The sequence below is a fragment of the Stylophora pistillata genome, chromosome 8 (genome assembly GCF_964205215.1).
Source record: "Stylophora pistillata chromosome 8, jaStyPist1.2, whole genome shotgun sequence".
Lineage (NCBI taxonomy): Eukaryota > Metazoa > Cnidaria > Anthozoa > Scleractinia > Pocilloporidae > Stylophora > Stylophora pistillata.
In genome coordinates this window covers 31,875,172-31,893,654 of record NC_142526.1, presented here as the reverse complement: position 1 = coordinate 31,893,654, position 18,483 = coordinate 31,875,172, and the positions used below count along the sequence as shown (strand labels likewise).

The 18,483-nt window shown below is 40.0% G+C and overlaps 2 protein-coding genes and 1 long non-coding RNA gene across 4 annotated transcripts; 2 read left to right on the top strand and 1 right to left on the bottom strand.

Moving 5' to 3' along the window:
• The first annotated feature begins 105 nt into the window (after window positions 1–105).
• LOC111329533 (transgelin) lies at window positions 106–8,901 on the top strand. The gene is made up of 6 exons (XM_022934265.2): window positions 106–281; window positions 4,732–4,871; window positions 5,227–5,287; window positions 5,562–5,666; window positions 5,807–5,839; window positions 8,478–8,901. The coding sequence occupies exons 1-6, from the start codon at window positions 231–233 to the stop codon at window positions 8,673–8,675; spliced, it is 588 nt and encodes a 195-aa protein (XP_022790000.1). The 5' UTR covers window positions 106–230; the 3' UTR covers window positions 8,676–8,901.
• A 476-nt stretch (window positions 8,902–9,377) lies between these two features.
• LOC148725873 (uncharacterized) lies at window positions 9,378–12,040 on the bottom strand. Its single transcript, XR_015991272.1, has 3 exons — window positions 11,902–12,040; window positions 10,904–10,990; window positions 9,378–10,093 (listed from the first exon to the last, which is right to left on the bottom strand). It is a non-coding gene; the product is annotated as an uncharacterized LOC148725873 (long non-coding RNA).
• A 1,407-nt stretch (window positions 12,041–13,447) lies between these two features.
• LOC148725872 (muscle-specific protein 20-like) lies at window positions 13,448–18,078 on the top strand. Of its 2 annotated transcripts, XM_088731969.1 has the most exons (6): window positions 13,450–13,630; window positions 15,171–15,319; window positions 15,804–15,888; window positions 16,380–16,478; window positions 16,873–16,905; window positions 17,072–18,078. In XM_088731969.1, the coding sequence occupies exons 1-6, from the start codon at window positions 13,574–13,576 to the stop codon at window positions 17,279–17,281; spliced, it is 633 nt and encodes a 210-aa protein (XP_088588095.1). In that variant the 5' UTR covers window positions 13,450–13,573; the 3' UTR covers window positions 17,282–18,078. The 2 variants fall into 2 exon arrangements, with proteins under 2 accessions (XP_088588096.1, XP_088588095.1); XM_088731970.1 differs by lacking the exon at window positions 16,873–16,905 and having other exon boundaries at window positions 13,448–13,630.
• Window positions 18,079–18,483: the final 405 nt, after the last annotated feature.

Genomic DNA, 18,483 nt, shown 5'->3' with positions numbered 1-18,483 from the left:
TCCGTCACATATGTACATAAATCTTTTAAAATACCTAACGGAAATGTTTGAAATGCATGGGACAATCATTGAGGCGTTGCATTATAAGTCTGATGACGTAAGCAGCATAATTTGGGAGTCAATTTTCGCTCGTGCTTAATATAAGGCCACCAGAATATTCTCAGTATTAACTTTCCAAGCGTCTACAGAAACAGCCTTCTCAGACGTTCACTGCTAAGGAACTCACCAGAATGGCTTCTCGACCCAAAGGATTTGGTATGACCGCTGAATTGCAACGAAAGGTATATGCTAAAAAGTACTGAACTGCTCATTGCATTTTGCTCGTACTCCATTTACGTGTGGAATTTTGGTTTCGACACTTATTTTGAAGGATGCTAATCCTTTGTAATGCCAACTTGCCATTTTTCGAAGATAGTTTCTTTCCAGTGAGACAAAGAAACGATGATTTTTAAATTTGTGTCAAAACCTTCCTTTTTCAGTCGCTATCTGCGGTTTATTGCTCGATTAAATATTTTAGATGGTTATGGGTGCGGTGCGGGCGATCTTGCGGACTTTCGGTTCGTATTGTAATTTTTTGCATTTATGGTCACATTCCGTTGTGGAATCGTTGATATAGTCTATCTTGGTGGCATTTGATTATTTCCAAAGGGTAGGATTTAACGCAAATGAAGTCGTGCAACGTGGTAATTTTGTTGCCGTCCCACGTCGGTACTATCTACAAATAATAAGCGACGGGGGATCATTTGCTTTTTCATCTTCGGCTGTGTGAAAAAAAGTTATTACCGATTAATTACTGCTTTAGTGTTTCACTTACTTCTTCGAACTTGTTCTACCGCTCGAAAAATTCGAAAGATTGATTACAAATCACCCTTAGCTTAACCCAAACAATATTCCATCGTATCTTCCTACCCTTGTGGAGAATCGGTGTTCTTGTTGATGTTTACCCTCTTAGCTTTATTGTTCAAAACAAATATAAAGCATAGTAGAGCGGAATTTCTTGGCTAATTTCAAACTCCCAAGAGCTTTCTCTGTCAGTGTTCGGATGCTTGCCTGCCTCCATGGTTTATCTCGCACGGAATGCGACAATGTAAATTCATATGGCAGTCGTTCAACAGCTGTCACGACTCGTGTCACACAATTATTTCATTCGTTGGTTTATACCTTGTAATTTAAATCTACGTAGCAGTGAAGAACTTGATTGTTAGTTGTACCACCCCATCTTTCAAAAGTGAATCAAGGGTTTAATCGGACAAAGCATCTTGTATCCTGAAAAATAAAAAAAAATTGAATAAACAGTTGTCACGCATTCTGAACATCTCCGAGCAAACGTATGACAAAAACCAGTGGAAAAAGTTGCCTTTGACTCAAATCAAATGAGATATTTTACGTACTAATCTTGTATACAAATTAGACATAATCTCCTTTTAACGCATGCATTGCTTTTATAAAATATTAAAGGCTATTTAGTTATTTCAATCAACAAGGAACAGTGATTGACTAGTTGAAGTTTGCATTTGGAAAATGAAAACAGCACGCTTTTAAGGCTCTGTTTTCACTAGGACAAGTTTGACTAGTTTAAGTCGGAAAAGTCCGGAAGTTCAGTGAAAACAGCTTGTCCCAGGTTAAGCGAGTTAAAAAAAATGAAAAAAAAAAAAAAAAAAACCGTGTGGCGTTTCACAGCACAGTTATAATCGATTTGTGGGCCGTTGTAGTGTACTTGAAAGTCCATCCGTTTGATTCAAAGATGTGCTGGCCTGCCTCTACCAAAGGACAAAGCGGCAGTATGGAATTGTATACAAATTAGACATAATCTCCTTTTAACGCATGCATTGCTTTTATAAAATATTAAAGGCTATGCAGTTATTTCAGTCAACAACGAACAGTGATTGACTAGTTGAAGTTTGCATTTGGAAAATGAAAACAGAACGCTTTTAAGAAAATGAGAAAAAAAAAAAACAGTGTGGCGTTTCACAGCACAGTTATAATCGATTTGTGGGCCGTGGTGGTGTACTTGAAAGTCCATCCGTTTGATTCAAAGATGTGCTGGCCTGCCTCTACCAAAGGACAAAGCGGCAGTATGGAAAAGGAAAATCATAATTTACTCTTTTAATCGCCTTGTAATTCTTTATTACCCAGTTTTTGATAATTTCATGTCAACACCAATGCGACAGGGTTGTTTATTCTCACCGCATGTTTGCTGGATAGAGCGCTTTGCAACTGACTATTGTTAATCTCTCTAGAGCGCGGGAAAAAAGCGAACAACAAAGCCACGATTGGTTTTACAACTTTTCCAAGACAAATCAGTGAGCGACGTGAAGCATACCCATTTGTAATTTCGAATTATTCTCAAAACATTATTATTTTGATAAGCCTTTTAGGATAAGGAGAAAATATCTTTTAATGACTTCTAGGAGTTAAGGTTAGAGGTCAATCACATCACCAGGGTGCCTGATGTCTCGTAAGATTCTGAAAATAGGCGGTTTTAAATGAATAGAAAGGTCAAGAACCGGTGAAGAGCATTAAAGGAAAGTGAAAGCGTTGGATGTGCTGGATTTAATTTGCATAAGAGACAATTAGAGTAGAGCCATTATAAATAATTCTGATATTTGATCTTGACACATCAAACATAGTGAATGGTTTTTTTTTAGAAAGGGATATTTTTAACTTTACCAGCCCTGATTCATTATTTAGATATATGTCACCAGTGTAATTACAGACTAGACGTCCTGAACTGGCAGTTACTTTCCCACGGAAATGGGTATCGTTTCTTTTCTCGAATAGGACACCCAAATAGCCCATTTCCCCAGTTACCCTTGGCCTCTTTTTCAAAACGAGGCCTGGTCCTCAACCATTCTTGTGAAAATGAGTCTAATTTGCATGTGAAGGAAAACTTATTATCGTGTGAAAGGATGAGCACTAAGACTCGTTTTGAAAATGAGGCCAAGGGTAATTTGGAATGGGCTATTGAGTTCCCTTTTCCGTGAAATGTTCTCCAATAAGAAATTAGTACCAACTGTTTGTCCTGCTCAACGTTTCTTCTACAGTGAAAGTTGCTCAGTTTGAGAATCTTTTGCTCATCAGTGGAAATAGATGAAATCCGCTCTACCTTGTAAAACGCAGCTGTTTCTTCCTTTTTTTTTTTTTTTTTGCCAATCGGCATTTTGGTTGATTATGTTTACCAAGTAGTTTCCGTAAGACGTAGTTCAGGTAGAAGTAATACAGTTGAACCTGTATTAGTCGTTCACCCACGGGGAATGGCAAGGTGAACGCAGGTTTCACGGAATTGACGTTTCATAAAAAAAGACGATTAAAAAAATGCCATTCTATGCCGTAACTGACCACTTCATGTACAAACATCCGCTAAAAATACAACTAACATTGATTTCGGGAGATAAACATGGATTAAATTTTACTCGAAAGATTATTTGAGTGGTTGCGCATTAAGTGACAGTTCAATACAGGTGGATGACAATAGGGAAAGTCCGTTTGAAATCGTAAATTGGCCACCGTAACGATTACAAAAGCTGACGTTTCGAGCGTTAGCCCTTCGTCGCTCCGACGAAGGGCTAACGCTCGAAACGTCAGCCTTTGTAATCGTTACGGTGGCCAATTTACCACTTCAACTTTTTTGATATATCCAAATTGTTTCGTTACTCCCACCGACGCAGCCCCAAACAGTTTCTTTTGAAACTATCAGCTTTTATTCGTTTGAACTCGGTTAGGGGTGACCACGACCCCTTAATAGCGAAAATTACAAGAATCAGGGGGTAACTCGGGACTTTGAGAGCCGAACGCTAAGTACAGGGTGCAGCCTAATTCGATGCCGCTCAGTACAACTGTAACTACCAAAAAAAAAAAAAAAATAGATAGTCATGGATGCTCTCAATTTTCTGGCTGAGAATATCCAAACTGCTCTATGGTGCATGTTGAACCTAATAATTGGTTACAGTATAGCCTTGCAATTTTTTTCGTCCACTGAATGGACTTTGCCTTTCATCAAAGATCAGGGACACCTTTCATGGTCCCGAGGGTGTCTCATATAAAAGGGTTCCACTGTGTTTTGAACCGGATATGAAGAGTAGTAGAGATAAGTGTTAGAAACTACGGCCAGACATATTTCTTAATAGTTCCTGTTTATCAGATTGTAGGTCCTGCAGTAGTATTTGTCAAGGGAAGCGTATCTGGCGCGTGAAAATTCAACGGCAAGCGTTTCTTCGTAGTCGAGTAGGGACCTTAAGCAACCACGACGGCGACGGCAACGAGGACGTGGAGAAAAAAGAGATCTAATTGGCAGAACAATAGCCCAGCACGTGCATTTTGAAACGTTGTACATTTCTTAGCCGTCCTATGCAAGACGGCAAATTATTTTAATTTCCATTTGGAACTCAACGCTACTTTTATACGTCATGCTGAAGTTGAGCTGTGGCGCCGTATGAGACAGTACGCTCATGCAGCCATTTTTAAAATTCTAACTAAGAGTAGAAATTCATTTTTTAATCGAAGTCTTCCTTGGCGTTGCCGTCCTGACTGCTTAAAGTCCCTAATGACTGCGACCAACTTCTCACAGTGACAACGTCGCTGTATTTTCAACCTCCAACCAAAAGTTGGTGTGGTTCACTAATTCCTGCCAGCCAGCCAGCAATTCTGTAATTCTATATGTATTCTATTTCTTCACCGAGCGAAAAATTTACTAACTTTCTTGTTCTGACCACAAATATTTTTTTATTGTAGAAAGATGCAAAATATGATTCAGATCTGGAGGTACAAATAAGAGAATGGATCAATGCAGTTCTAGGTGGACAAGTTCTTAAACCTGAGCCTGATCAAAAAGATTTCCATGAATCTCTGAAGAGTGGGGAAATCCTAGTCGAGTATGTTTGAAAGGATCCTATTCATTTTAGTTTGTAGCAGTCGTGCTATTATCTGAGAACCAAAACGATTTTTTTCATTCACAATGGATTATCCATTGTGGGCCCTTCGAGAAGCTGAATGCGGGATGCAGGGCAGTAGAGGCAGTTAATACTCAGAGTTTGTTCGAAAAAAAAGAAAAAAAAAAAAAGCGCAGCACACCGTCTGCTAGTGATTGTGCGCTGAAAAGTGAAACCTGATGAAAGTGAACCATTCTTAAGAAATGTGCATTATATCTCGTGACAGTCCCAGGAGACAGTGCAGTGCAAGACAATCAGTGGAAATATTCGATATTAATCGCTCTGTTTTACCTTGCAGTCTAGCAAATGCGCTGGGTGGAAAGTATAAGAAGAACTCAAGCAAGATGGCTTTCAAAATGGTTGGTTTGTGAGAAAGTGAGAAAGAAATTTTCCTGCAGGGCAAGCTTTTCTTTTTCCCTGAGCATTTCACGCTGAACGTCATTGGAGAAACGTGCACATCCGAGCGCCTTTTGCTCCAACCTACAAGAAACACTGGTCGTGAAAAGAAGTGTTCTACCGTGTTAGATCATCCATATGAAACGCGTCCAAATTTAACGAGAAGACGGTGGTTTTTCTTAGGTTAAGGGTGGCCTAGGAGCCTACCTCATTGACTCTATGTTCTTTCCCTTGTAGATGGAGAATATTGGAAACTTTCTGAGTTTCTGTGATGAACTGGGAGTTCCTAAAAGTGATGTGTTTCAGACTGTGGACTTATATGAGTCACAGAACATTCCTGGGGTATGTTTTCTCAATTGTTGGAGGTTATATGTGGAACTTGGCGTCGAGTTACGTTCCCTGTGCTTATTAAGTGCCTGTGTCATAAGTGAGCAATACACAAATTATAACTGTTTAATTGTCTGCTCCAATTTTTTTCTTAGGTAATCAGTGGGTTGCATGCTTTTGCACGAAAGGTAGGTCTAGGACATTGCTACTTTTATTACCGTTATTAATATTAGTATTATCATCGTCATCATCATTATTACTGTTAGTATTATATTTTTAAAATTTTTTTTATTAAAAAAGAGTGACTGCGGTCTCGTGGCTGCAGGCCAAGGTCTCGTTTGCCATCTTACTTTCGGCTCTACTTCGCCTGAGAGGGTGAAGAGAAAAGAGACGAACTCTGAACATTTCAGATAAAATGATTTTGTTTTATGTCATGTGTCGATTGGTGTAGTGTAGTTTTATTTTATAAAGGCGTTACAAGTCTGTTCTTTATATATATATATATATATATATATTATATTATAATATTTAAGTATGGCTACTTGGGGTGCACAGGGTCAGGGTTTCCCTCGTATACAGAATTTGTTTAATTAAAATTAGCCTGTAACCGTAATTGGATCCTCCTTTGTCATCCGCTAAGTTGACTTCGGTCGTGTATCTTTAATAGATCCTTAGTTGGGTCTCATATGGGGTTATAGGCTTCCCCTACCTTGTCACCTTGAAAATTAAGTTTCCCAGGAGACCACGTCTCCGACCACATAAATCGCATCTTCGATTGCCGTGTTGCCAGCATGGTTGTCCTGATAGTGTAGTAGTCATCACACCTGACTAGTAACAGGGGAACGTGGGTTCAAATCCCGCTCAGGACAAATTTTCTTTTCAAAAATTTATTCATTAATTATAGTTTATTCTTTTTTTGGAGAATAAACTATAATTAATGCGGAGAATTTTTTCAAATTGGGTGGGCATCAAAGGTTCCAGTCTCAGCGTTAATTGGGAATTTTAGTACAATTCTCGCCTTTCAAGTCAACGCTGGTTCCTTTACATTTTATTGGATTCGACAATTTTTCCTTTTCTTTTTATAGTGATAATTTTTCGTGTAGTAATTACTGTGTTTGTTTATGTGTCATCACGCCCTATATAAATCTATTTAAGGAATTTGTAAGTCATTGTATTACAACTGATGAAGGTCTCAGACCGAAACGTTTTTTATTAAACTTTTTAGACTTTTTATTGAGTATATGTCTTCCTTCGCTCGAAGTTGTCCGTCCTCGTGTGCCACACTACTTCTCCTACCATTTATCGAGGTTTGGACTGTGAATCCTTTTGGATCCTTCTGGAGCGGCGTCACTGTTGGCTCGAGGCCTTTTAACTTGTTATATGTATGCATATATATATATGTATATATATAACAAGTTAAAAGGCCTCGAGCCAACAGTAACGCCGCTCCAGAAGGATCCAAAAGGATTCACAGTCCAAACCTCGATAAATAATAGGAAAAATATTGTGGTACACGAGGACGGATAACTTCGAGCTAAGAAAGACATATACTCAAATAAAAAGTCTAAAAAAGTTTAATAAAGACGTTTCGGTCCGAGACCTTCATCCTATATATATGTATATATATATGTGGGTAGAGTCTACCTTGGCATAAAGTGCCCAATGCTGTGGTAGCAGAGCTAAGTATTCATAAGGTAAAGAATGAAAGAGGACTCATCGATATATAAACGACGAGTCTGTTTCGTGATTGCTCACTCGTCGAGGGATTTTATTCGCGATTATTTTATTCGAATGAAATCCCCTGATGAGTGAGCAATCACGAAACATACTTGTAGGGATAATATATAGATTTAGCCAAGCCTAAAAGCGGAGCTCCCAAATTCGTAATATTAATGATAACATAAAAGATGTGCATTTGCCAAGACTCGCCTGAGACACCCCTCACTTCGTTTTGATAGTCTCCCCTACCCTACCCGTGCAATCTGAAGGCAAGTACCAACTTACGCTCGGTCAGTCACGTGACAACCAAACGGAAAGAGGTTGACCATATTCCATGGGTATGGGGCTCTGCCCCACGCGCGCGAAGCGCGCGTGCGAGCCCCGCTAAAAACGTAGTCGTATTTTTCTACTCAACATATATTGCGCTCTAATTTTATGTATCGAGCACTGTTATACGGAAAAATAAAAAAAATATATATATATATGAGATGTAAAAAGACCAATTTTAACCAGAATTTGCATGTAGGATTTGGATCGTTAAACAGTTTAAGCTTTGATTATTAATAACTATTATTATTATTATGGGCAGTAAAACGTAGGGACGCCTCCTTAAATGAGATATTGAAAAGGCGCAATCGCGTAGCGTGTCATTACCCTAGCCTAATATAATTAGTGAATTTAAGAAATTTTCAAATGATATAAGAAACCCAAAAAGATATGAATTGTGTGGGTAAAAGTTTGGCCAGTTCATAGGTCCTACGCGGTGAGAACTTTGAAACTCCGTGCAATGTTAAGGGTACTTGAGGTGACTGCCTTTTGCATATCCAGTAAGATCTTATCTGCCCTGACGCCTACAAGTTTTTTTATACTATTTGGTGTCTCTCTTGATACGCCCACTGAGTACATCGATGATGATGTTGTGCTGTGCAATCTTATAGTGTGGGTACTGCTGACGCATCTCCCATCATCGAGGTTTTCTCTTCCTTCTGTTTCCTGTTTGCATTCTACGGGCAACTCATTTTTATTATCGTCATCATTATTTTTATTATACGGCTTATTTACTAACCGTTGCTTCCTTTCACTTTGTTCTAATGTGAAATTACTCAGACAAACGCGTTAGGAAAAGCAGTACCTTCGCTGGGACCCAAAGAAGCAGAAGAGAACAAGCGCGTGTTCACCGAGCAGCAACTCAAGGAAGGACAGAACGTAATCGGGCTTCAGATGGGAACCAATAAAGGTGCCTCGCAGGCGGGAGACCATTTTGGCCGCCCTAGGCAGGTGGCTGGCGCAAATGTTTACAAATGAGGTCCATAGCGTGCGTGTGTCCTTAAGAACATAGATTTGTCGTGGTTCATGTCAAGAGTGTAATTTGTAGCTAATAACAAGACTCAGCAAGATATGAGTAGTGTATTTATACTTAGTTTTAGCAATCATTTCCACCAGTGCATTTGTTACTCCAAGGTCTTAATTGTGGGCGTAAAAATTTTTCTAGAGTGATTTAGTTTTGGACAAATAAATTGGTTGGATTTTGTCAGTGCTTCAAGTCATTTTGTCTTGTTTTTGCTGGGGTAATTTTTTTTTTCGCATTTTAGCGTTTTTTCAGTCGAGCGGTCGGTTTTACCCCTTTGACCCCCAAGAGTGACCAGCATCTAATTTCTCCTTACATTACCACTTCCGGTCACGTGAATAACGGAACTGATCACCGACTAAGAAGTCCTTGATTGTTAAACAAATTCTCCTTGTTAGCACCATGGGAAATGTATGGAGGATATGCATAATGATATCAGGATGCAAAGGGTTAGGTGCTTCTGTGCACGTGGAAAAGAGATAGCAATGGTGAACTTTTTATCGCACGGCACGTACACGTATGCGCGTCCCATTACAGCTAAGCTCGTGCTTGTTCGCAGGGACTAATTGATGATCAACTTTGAAAATATTTTGTTCAGTAAGTGAGACCTAAAAAAATATCAAGAAGTGTTCCCAACGAAGAGAAACATTGTAGATGGCGGGATTCATAGATATACTTTATTTCCAACGGGTCGTCATCACCATGGCCCTGTTAACCCCACCGTTTATTTAGTGGCGGCGAAAATTGAAAAGGCATTAGACTGAGCTTTGTGAAACTCAGTGAAGCTAATGCGCGTACCAAAATAGCGCAAGCGCAGTCAAACTGGAGACTCGCAGGCGATTTGATTGTTCGGTCTGCTTTGAATTTGCTTTAATATTCGTTCTACGAAAGTAAAACCTTGAATGTAATTTGTCTTGAAATACTTTGAAAGGTGAAAGGTGGTGATAAAAGTAACAGAAGGCGAACAACATTCGGTAAATTTTTTCTGTTTCTGTGAAAAGAGGAAAGACCAAAGGAATAGTTATGAGTTTCTTGTGGACCAATCATTATTTATCGCTGGGGGGGGGGGGGAGGAGGGGAGGGCCGGGAGATCATTTTGGGGGAGATTATAAGAATATTACAGAGCCTTACGAGGGGATCAGGTAGTTTTATCGTGACACATCAAAACTCCACCACCCCCCGTCCTAATAGTCTCTATGGACCTTGGTCTCGTCTTTACGTATCAACCCTCTTATTCGATCAGGATTTCTCTGCCTTCATTAAGACTTTTCTGAAAGTCTTTCTTGGTTTCCTGTGTGTGTTTGTCGTCCATGCGATCCAGTAGAGCATCAATCCAAACCCGGGCGTTGTGCTCAAGCTCGGTCTCACTTTCTTCCTAAAACAAATTAATGACATGTCTTGATCGGTGAGCGATGGTGCATTGTTAACACAGCGGTTAAACACAGGGGATGCGCGAGGGGATCCATTTTGGCCGGCCGGCCGTGCACAAATTCCCCGCGCAAAATTTCCAAGGAAAACACAAGAAACAACCGCTGTCTCGCAAAATACGCGAAAGAAAACTGAAACGTTCATAGAAATCTGTAAAAAGAAAACTCGAAAATTTTCTAACAAAAAGCTTATTCAGCTACGAATATCCTGGTAATTTACCATTCTGATTATGGTTTCACCTAAAAAATAATATGCTTGAGACGATTTGATTCTTACAGCCTTCGTAACACGTAAGCACATGCGCGACGTTCGACCACACTGTGTCACATTTTAGGCCTGCATGTTGCGGGTCTAAAAATGTTCCTGTCCAAGACTGGACCACACCCCCAACGTATTCGAAGTATCTCTTAACAACATTTCGTGCATTATTTTGACGTTCCTTTATTATGTCCCACTAACATTTCCCTCCATCATATTCCTCACCGTGTTCCAGCGTTATGAGCTGAAACGTATTTCCTACGAAACTCCTCAGGATCAGTTTACGAGTGTGTTTCGGCCCTAATATTTTATTCGAGAGGTAGCCAGGCATGTTCTCCCGCTTTTGGCATCATCGGCATGTTTTAACTCGGGTGTAAATTTTTCTGGTTCCTCTGTTTTTCTCTCTTGGAATGATTTACAACCTAGATTTCATTCCGTTTGATTTGGTTCTGTTGTATTCCTAACATAAAATCAAATTAAATAACTCTCCGAGACATACCTTTTTGGATTTTTTGTTGTTTGTCGAAGAAGCAAGTACGAAGAAAAACACCATAAGAAGGACTGTGGCTAAAGATTGTCGGAGAACCTAAAACAAAAGTTTTACAGGAATAGTTTACTCAGAAAGCTCTTATGAGTGACTATGTTCCGTGATTACGCCTTAATGTAATGCCGGCATAAGAGATCAGTTTTCCCCCCTCCCTGCACGAACCATTATTGAAGGTCTTTCAATTCATTAAGGACTCAGTGAATTTCCATGTTTTAAATTTACTGAGAGTTCAACAACGTTCTGAAACCCAAGCTATTGATACGACATGGTGAACATGGTGTTAATGCAGACAAAACAGTAACCATGTAAAACAGACGGCATATTCAGTGAATATTTCCTTTCCATTTGAAACTATGGAGCTTCAAACAAGAGGTCGTTGAAAAAGTAAATATTACTCTCACATTGTCGGGCACTGCGGCGAAACGTAATTTGACCCGCTCGCACCCTCGCGTGCTTGTTCAGACTGTTTTGTTGTCATTTTTGTTTTTATCCGTATCAATGCCCCCCCACCCAAGTGAAAATAATAATCAATTCAGTAACTTTTCAACTTGTTGCCTCTGAATTTAGAAAAGGACCGACCTTGACATTATCTTATTTGCTACAAAATAATTTAAAACAGGTTCTTCTATTGTGATTGTAGACTTCAAAGCACTTGAATAAGAGACCCGCCGCTTTTAACACCGTAATGTTCTCTTCACTGTCGGAATTTAAGACTGCTAACAGTAACTATGTATTGCTCACCAAAGGATGACAATGTTTTCCTTTTTCGTAAAGTAACTTTTGAAATTTTGTTGACAAAACAAATTCGCGTCTCCTATTAAGATTTGTTTGTTAAATTGCAACCTGCCAGTAACCCTGTACTAAATTTTAAATTCCAACATGTCTATAATGTTAAAATGACTCATCCATAAAAACTTATTGGTGTTTTTGAAAGAACTCAGTTTTTGTACCTTTCTTTTCATCCAAGATGTCATTTTGATTAACTTTTTCTGGTCAGCGACAAGTTGGTCGGGACTCGTCTAAAGAAGCCCGCTGCACATGCGCAAGAAACGTGGATGGGGTCGTTACCAGTACATGATGAACTAATGCGCTTGTAGCCAGTGCTCTGGAAGGACAGGTGCAAGCCGCGCCAAAGCTAAGACTCTCTTGTTTTAGTAGGATTTTATTTCTGCGATTACTTAGCTAAAGTTTAGCTTTAACTTTCAGTTCCTCACTTATCCGCAAGTAAGAGGCGATATTTGCAAATATTATTTGTTAACTTTGATATCTTGACTTACGAGGTGACCACGGGCGCTGTAAGCCTTCTCCTTGTTGACACAACTATTTGGATTGAAGTCCAAATTCGCAGGACCACTGAGCTTGTAAAAGAAACTTATTACACGACTCGGGCAGTCAGAGGGCCACTAACTAAAATCAACCAATCAAAAGGCTCTATTGCCGGTAAATATTCTCTCAGTATTGGACCGGGCACTGTCCCGAATGGTCCCGAATGATACCGCACTTGTGTCCCTTTGAACTTCAGTCGTCTAATAAATCTCTTATTAACCAAGCTTACTCGGGACCGTACTGGAAGAATATCGGCCCTCGGTCTTTTTTGTACGGACGTCGCTGCGCTCGGTCCGTATTGTCAAGACCTCGGGCCGATATTCTCCCAATACGGCCCTCGCTCTTGGTTAATAAGATATATGTATTAGTTATCGGGTTAGAGAAAATGGTTCCGATCTCGGGAGCTGTGAAATTAAAGGACCTCACACAAAAGTGGCATTGTACTCTAAGGATACAACCTTGCCGATGCTCGGCTTAAAAATTTAAATGAATGAAGGCTGATAGCTTCTAAATAAACTGTTTGGGGCTGCGTCGGTGGGGGTAACGAAATAATTTGAATATATCAACAAAGTTGAAATGGTAAATTGGCCACCGCTACGATTATAAAAGCTGACGTTTCGAGCGTTAGCCCTTCGTCGGAGCGACGAAGGGCTAACGCTCGAAACGTCAGCTTTTATAATCGTAACGGTGGCCAATTTACCATTTCAACTTTATTGATATATTCAAATTAAAAATTTAAACATAGGAAAGAGTTTCCCAGTTATCGGCATGCACTGGGCACTCTCAAAATGGCTCTCAGTACTTTTCAACGGAATGACTGAGGTTAACGCATTTGTTCAAGTGTCCTGCTTCAGTTTTTGGCACTAAGCACAATCGAGTCTCAAGGAATCCAGCAGCTTTTAAATATCCATAAAAGGTCGACGACACAGCCAGCCCACAGTTATTTCTCGCGACGTAAAATGAAAAAAAAAAATTGAAAAAAACATCCGAGTAAAAAAGATTAATATTATGTGTCTTATAAATTATCATCGATAATCTAACTACTCGGACATTATTAACTACTTACAAGCAAGAAATGGTGAACAGATTTGAATCGAAGTAGCCTTCTCGAATCCTTTTATCTAAAAACAACTGTAGCGAAACGAACGAGTTATCAATTGATCAAAGTCATGTACAGTATTCATTCGTTGCATATCTGTGCTGCGTGCCCGGCTGTCGACAGCTAATCGATACTGAGTTCCTGGCATTAAACACGTTTAAAACAGAAATTTTGTATTTAGAGGTACACAATAAACAATGATGGCAGAGGCAAAGGGAAGGTCCTATGGTCTTTCAGCAGAAGTCCAAAGGAGGGTAAGAGTTTAAAAAACATATCACCAGTCTAGCTAGTTTTGTTTCACTAATTGTTTTTAAACAGTTAACAGTTTATTCGAATTCGATCCGATCCGTCAGTTATCCTGGGTACCAGAAAATATTTTCCTTTTTTATTTTCAGCGAAGCCGCCAACAGTAAGCGACAAAGCCGCGATCGTTAGCGAGCGAAAAAAAGAAAAATTTCGACGCTCACCGATAGCGGCTTCGCTGCTAAAAAGAAAACCCTCTGGCACCCAGAGTGATCCGCCAGAGGACTGAATAGTTCGCGTCGCACTGTTCGCAAAGTGGCTTAAGCATGATGCTCACCGCCTTTTTCTTCTCATATCCAAGAGCTCAGTGCATGACATGATCTCTCTATGGAGCCCCATTCGCGGGTGCATTAGGTCTATGTTCGAAATTTTTAGCTTGACTAGCTCTCCCCCTCATCTTTCAAACACCTCATGGAGGGTGAAATTAAGGAGTTCTGAATACCGAGACGCCGCAAAAATATCTAAAAACACCATATCACCGCGCAAAAATTTGACAAAACAGCAAAATGTTCTATACCCATGCATAATTTACAAACAGATGCATACTTCACAAAGTCATACTACGTTCTTGCATGTTTTCCGCCGGGGTAAAGTCGATATTCTGTCGATGGCGGTCTTGGTCTGACCGAGCATCTGTTTTTATTTCAAGTCGTTAATGAAGTTTACAACCCTTGTTTCAAATCCTCTTTGACATATTTTGGAATCTTTGTCCCTAACATTAGTCTAAAATCTAGTTTTGGCGACCGCGAAAAAGGTCAACGATTTTTGCACAAGGGCCTTCTGAACAAGAAACCGCCACAACACTAACAGTTTCGTTTGACCTTACATTTATATTTGGGTGGCACAAATAAAGCTCGCCGCAGGATTTAAAATTGCCACAATACAGCAAAGCGGGATCTTTTTCATCGAAAAATGAGTAACATCATAATATCGCAAATCCAGATGTACCCCTCTATTTATCAAATCCCGAACCTTGTCATACATTTTGAAGCAAACTAATATCACGTTACGTGCTGTCTTTTAATTAACAGCTGTTGATCACAATTAGTTGGTTTTCACTTTTAAATATTTGGCTAAGCTTTTAGTCATTACATCACCTTTTCGTTAATAACTTTTTTCCTTCAATGTTCAATATCATGCATATGAAGATTTGAGAATTGGACTATGAAAGTATTTTCTTGTTTTTTAATCTGTTTATTATCTCAGCTTTTAATAAAAACAAATTGATTGATTCGAAATTTCCTGCTGTGCTGTTTAGAACTGTTTAGAAATGTTTTCAAACCACCCTCTGACTGCGCACTTAGTCGCAATCAGCTCACCTGAGCCAGGGTACGTGATAAACTTAATTGCCTTGTGGTTATGCTTCTCTTCCTGAACGGGGTTTCTGGCATTGCTAAGATTATCCCCCCATCTTTCTCTCTCTCTTGGTTCTGGTTTAAACACATCTACATCCCTTACTGATAACATAACACATAAAATGGTCATTTTCAGATCGATGCAAAGTATGACAAGGGCGTGGAGATAGAGGCGAGGAACTGGATCGAGGACGTTCTTGGGGAACCGGTCGAGTGGGGACAGAGTGACGACTCTCCCGGATGTTCGTTTGCAGACGGTTTGAAGAGTGGCGAAGTACTTTGCAAGTATGTTTTTATAATGAAAAGTGATCTGCTGTCCAAAAATTACTAAGTTTGAATTGAGGTATAAAGCTCTTATTTGTAGTTCTCAGATCTTACTCGTGTCCCGCTTTTACCTCTCCACAATTCAGTAGACCGTGGGAGATCTGGGTAGGAGACGAAGCAGGGTCCTGATGACACTCAAAGATCGTCCAGCCGGTTCTTGTTCACCCTTTCACTCCAATAGTCTAAATATGAATTCTCCTTGAGAATTTCAATAGGGGTATTTTTTTTATTTTACCCTCGAGAAATCCGGTCTAACAGTGAGACAAATGAAAATGGTCCAACTAATCAATAGTTCTTATCCTCGACGTTTGCGCGTAGTAGAGCTTGCTTTTAAGGGGAAACCAACTTCTTTCTGCGAGAAGGGTAAAGACCTTAAGACCTTAAGAAAAAAGAAAACTCCTTGCTGAACTGTCGCTACTGATAAAACTAACTTTCCTTGACACAGACTCGCCAACAAACTTCAGCCCGGAGCTGTCAAAATGAACAATACTTCAAAGGTCTCAAATCCTGCAATGAGGGCAACCAAAGAGGTAAGAATGGCATTATTATACCGCTGGATTGGCTTCTCCCTGTGGGACTCACGTTTAGGGGAACTTTTCTCTTCAACCTCAAGATTGAAGGCTATTGACCTTCATTACCTTTCAATTGACTGGCAACCCATCGGGGGGGGGGGGGGGAGTGGTAATACTACTCGTCGCTTCATGCCAGGGAAACCGGGATAAGTTCAGACAGGATGGGCCACTTGGTTCGACTACTTACTTTGTCTTTTTTACTCAAGAAGAGAATAAGCACTAGCCTTAGAGTAATTACTAGTATTATCAGTATTCGTGCATAATAATGACTTGTTTTGAAATGAAATAATACAGAAACAAAATTTGTGGGGACGGAGCGAAAAAGCGGAGTAACCGAGGGGTAAGTCGCGGGGTGGAACCGAATTGACCGAAGGATCGCATGAACCCACACTCGTCCCCTTTTTTTCGCTCGAGTTCACCAAGCCCTTGTGTGTGTTATCTTTCAACAGAAAGAAAATATTGAGAAGTTTTTAACCTTTTGTGAACAATATGGCGTTAAGGACCGTTTCTCGACCCCATATCTGTACCAGAAACAGAATGTTATGGCGGTAAGAAAGTGTTAGTAGCACAGAACTCGTCATGTTGAAGCAGGAGCTCCTAACTTATTAAGAGGGAAATGAATAATGGGCTCCTGCTTTTCTTTTCTCTCTAAAAACACAAATATCTCGTCATTCGTATTGATTTTCGACATCATCTTTGTAAACCGGCATTTTTCGTAATGAAAGCTGACCAGAAAGTTGACCAGAAAGCTGACCAGAAATCTTTTCTGTGTAACAGAAGACAGACAGACGGACACACTCAGTGATAGTCTTCGAGACACAGAGATAAACAAACAGAAAGAGAAACTTACCCACAACCAAAAGTTGTCTCTTAAACTTCTGCTGACGAGGAAGATTACATTTGTCAGGTTGACATTTCTGTGTTTCTCCCCTTCTTTTTAAGGTTGTTAACACAATTTGCCAGTTAGGAAGTACGGTGAGTTTCCCTGTCTACTAAAATAGCGAGTACATAGTTTCAAATTCTAACAAAGAAATAAACGGAAAACAAAAAAGGGGAAAAATTGTTTTGGATATTTCGTTCATCTAATCCTTCTAAACCTTTCAAACGTTTTCATCTTATTTTCTTTGGGAACATTGAACAGGCCCAAAACAAAGGTTTTAGCGGCCCCGTCCTTGGACCTAAGATAGCAGAGAAAAATGAAAGAGGTTTCACCGAGGATCAGGTCAAAGCCGGCCGAGAAGGGCACATTGGTCTTCAAGCTGGTACCAACAAATTAGCTTCGCAGAGTGGACAGAATTTCGGCCTTGGCAGGCAAATCGCTGGAGTGGGATCCGAGGGAACATACGACTAGTAAAATTTCTACATGCAGTTTTAAAAGAAGGTTCAAGTGCTTTTTTCTTTCTATATTCGACAAAAAGCTTTGTATTGCCTCCTACCGTTTCGCTAAGATTCAATCGACTTAGGCAGTTTTGTTTTACCCAATATTGTGTGAAGAACTGTATTGCCAATAAAAGTACTGGAGCGATCCAGGACTTAGTCATGGGGGGTTCGGAGAATTGTCCGAGGGCATGCTCCCCCCGGAGATTTGAAAATTAGGTCTTAGGAAACATGATTTCTAGCACTTTGAGGGAAAATTTAGGGGGTTCGACCGAACCACTCCTGGATCCGCCCCAGAAGTACATACGCCTGGTCTCCGAGTTTTATTCATTGTTCCGCCATGACTTATAATCTTTTAAAAAAACTCCCTAAGATGGCAATGATTTACGATAATTTCTCAGGTGACTGATAAGCAAGCTGATTTCACGGCTCATTTTATTTAATTTTCTGTCGAGAGGTTTTCCATCTTAGACTCGTAATCAATCCAAAATTGTCTCAGTACTTTTCACTTTTGTATAATTAGTTTGCTCGTAACACCCTATCTAACCAAGCAGAAGCAATGTTAAAGCTGAACACTTCCTGGTTTCTGAAAGTTTTCGAGCTTGGTGCTGGTGAAGATTCCAAATTGCGGCTTTTTCTTTGTTTTGATAGCCACTGTTGTCTCTTTAGTCTTGGACAAAAACCAGTACGTTAGGGTGAATTTAAAAGCACCCTTACGCTTTGTAATAATCTTTCATTACCCTCGCTTAAAAAAAAAAGAAAGAAATGAGACTTGCATGAGTGAACAATGATTTGCCACTAGTAGAGTCGAAAACACTTCTAGCAGACGGTCGTCCGGAAAACACTCTTACGATTTTCTTTTTTAATTTACGACATGCCAGCCTGGTAATCATATCCCCTGGACTACCTAGGATCTGGGTGGAGGGTTACTGAGGGGGCGAAATCCCGGAAAAACAAGAAGTGGAGGGGGGAGCAACAGACTAGAGAGGAAACAGGAGCCGCTTAGGACCCATTGAATACTTTAAGCTAAGAGGAATGTAACAATACAAACATTCGTCACAAGTCCTTAACATGTTGTATTTCCTCATGAAGGGGCCCGGGAGTATATGCAAAGTAGGGATGTGAAGGATTCTAATCTTTATGCCGTTGTCCCTATCCCTCCCCCCCCCCCCCCCC

Excerpts from the sequence above, each read along its gene's own strand:
- LOC111329533 (XM_022934265.2), top strand. The coding sequence starts at position 231 with ATGGCTTCTCGACCCAAAGGATTTGGTATGACCGCTGAATTGCAACGA. Across the intron at positions 282-4,731 it reads CCGCTGAATTGCAACGAAAG|AAAGATGCAAAATATGATTC; the intron begins GTATATGCTAAA and ends TTTTTATTGTAG. Across the intron at positions 5,288-5,561 it reads GCAAGATGGCTTTCAAAATG|ATGGAGAATATTGGAAACTT; the intron begins GTTGGTTTGTGA and ends TTTCCCTTGTAG.
- LOC148725872 (XM_088731969.1), top strand. The coding sequence starts at position 13,574 with ATGATGGCAGAGGCAAAGGGAAGGTCCTATGGTCTTTCAGCAGAAGTC. Across the intron at positions 13,631-15,170 it reads CAGCAGAAGTCCAAAGGAGG|ATCGATGCAAAGTATGACAA; the intron begins GTAAGAGTTTAA and ends GGTCATTTTCAG. Across the intron at positions 15,320-15,803 it reads AGTGGCGAAGTACTTTGCAA|ACTCGCCAACAAACTTCAGC; the intron begins GTATGTTTTTAT and ends TCCTTGACACAG.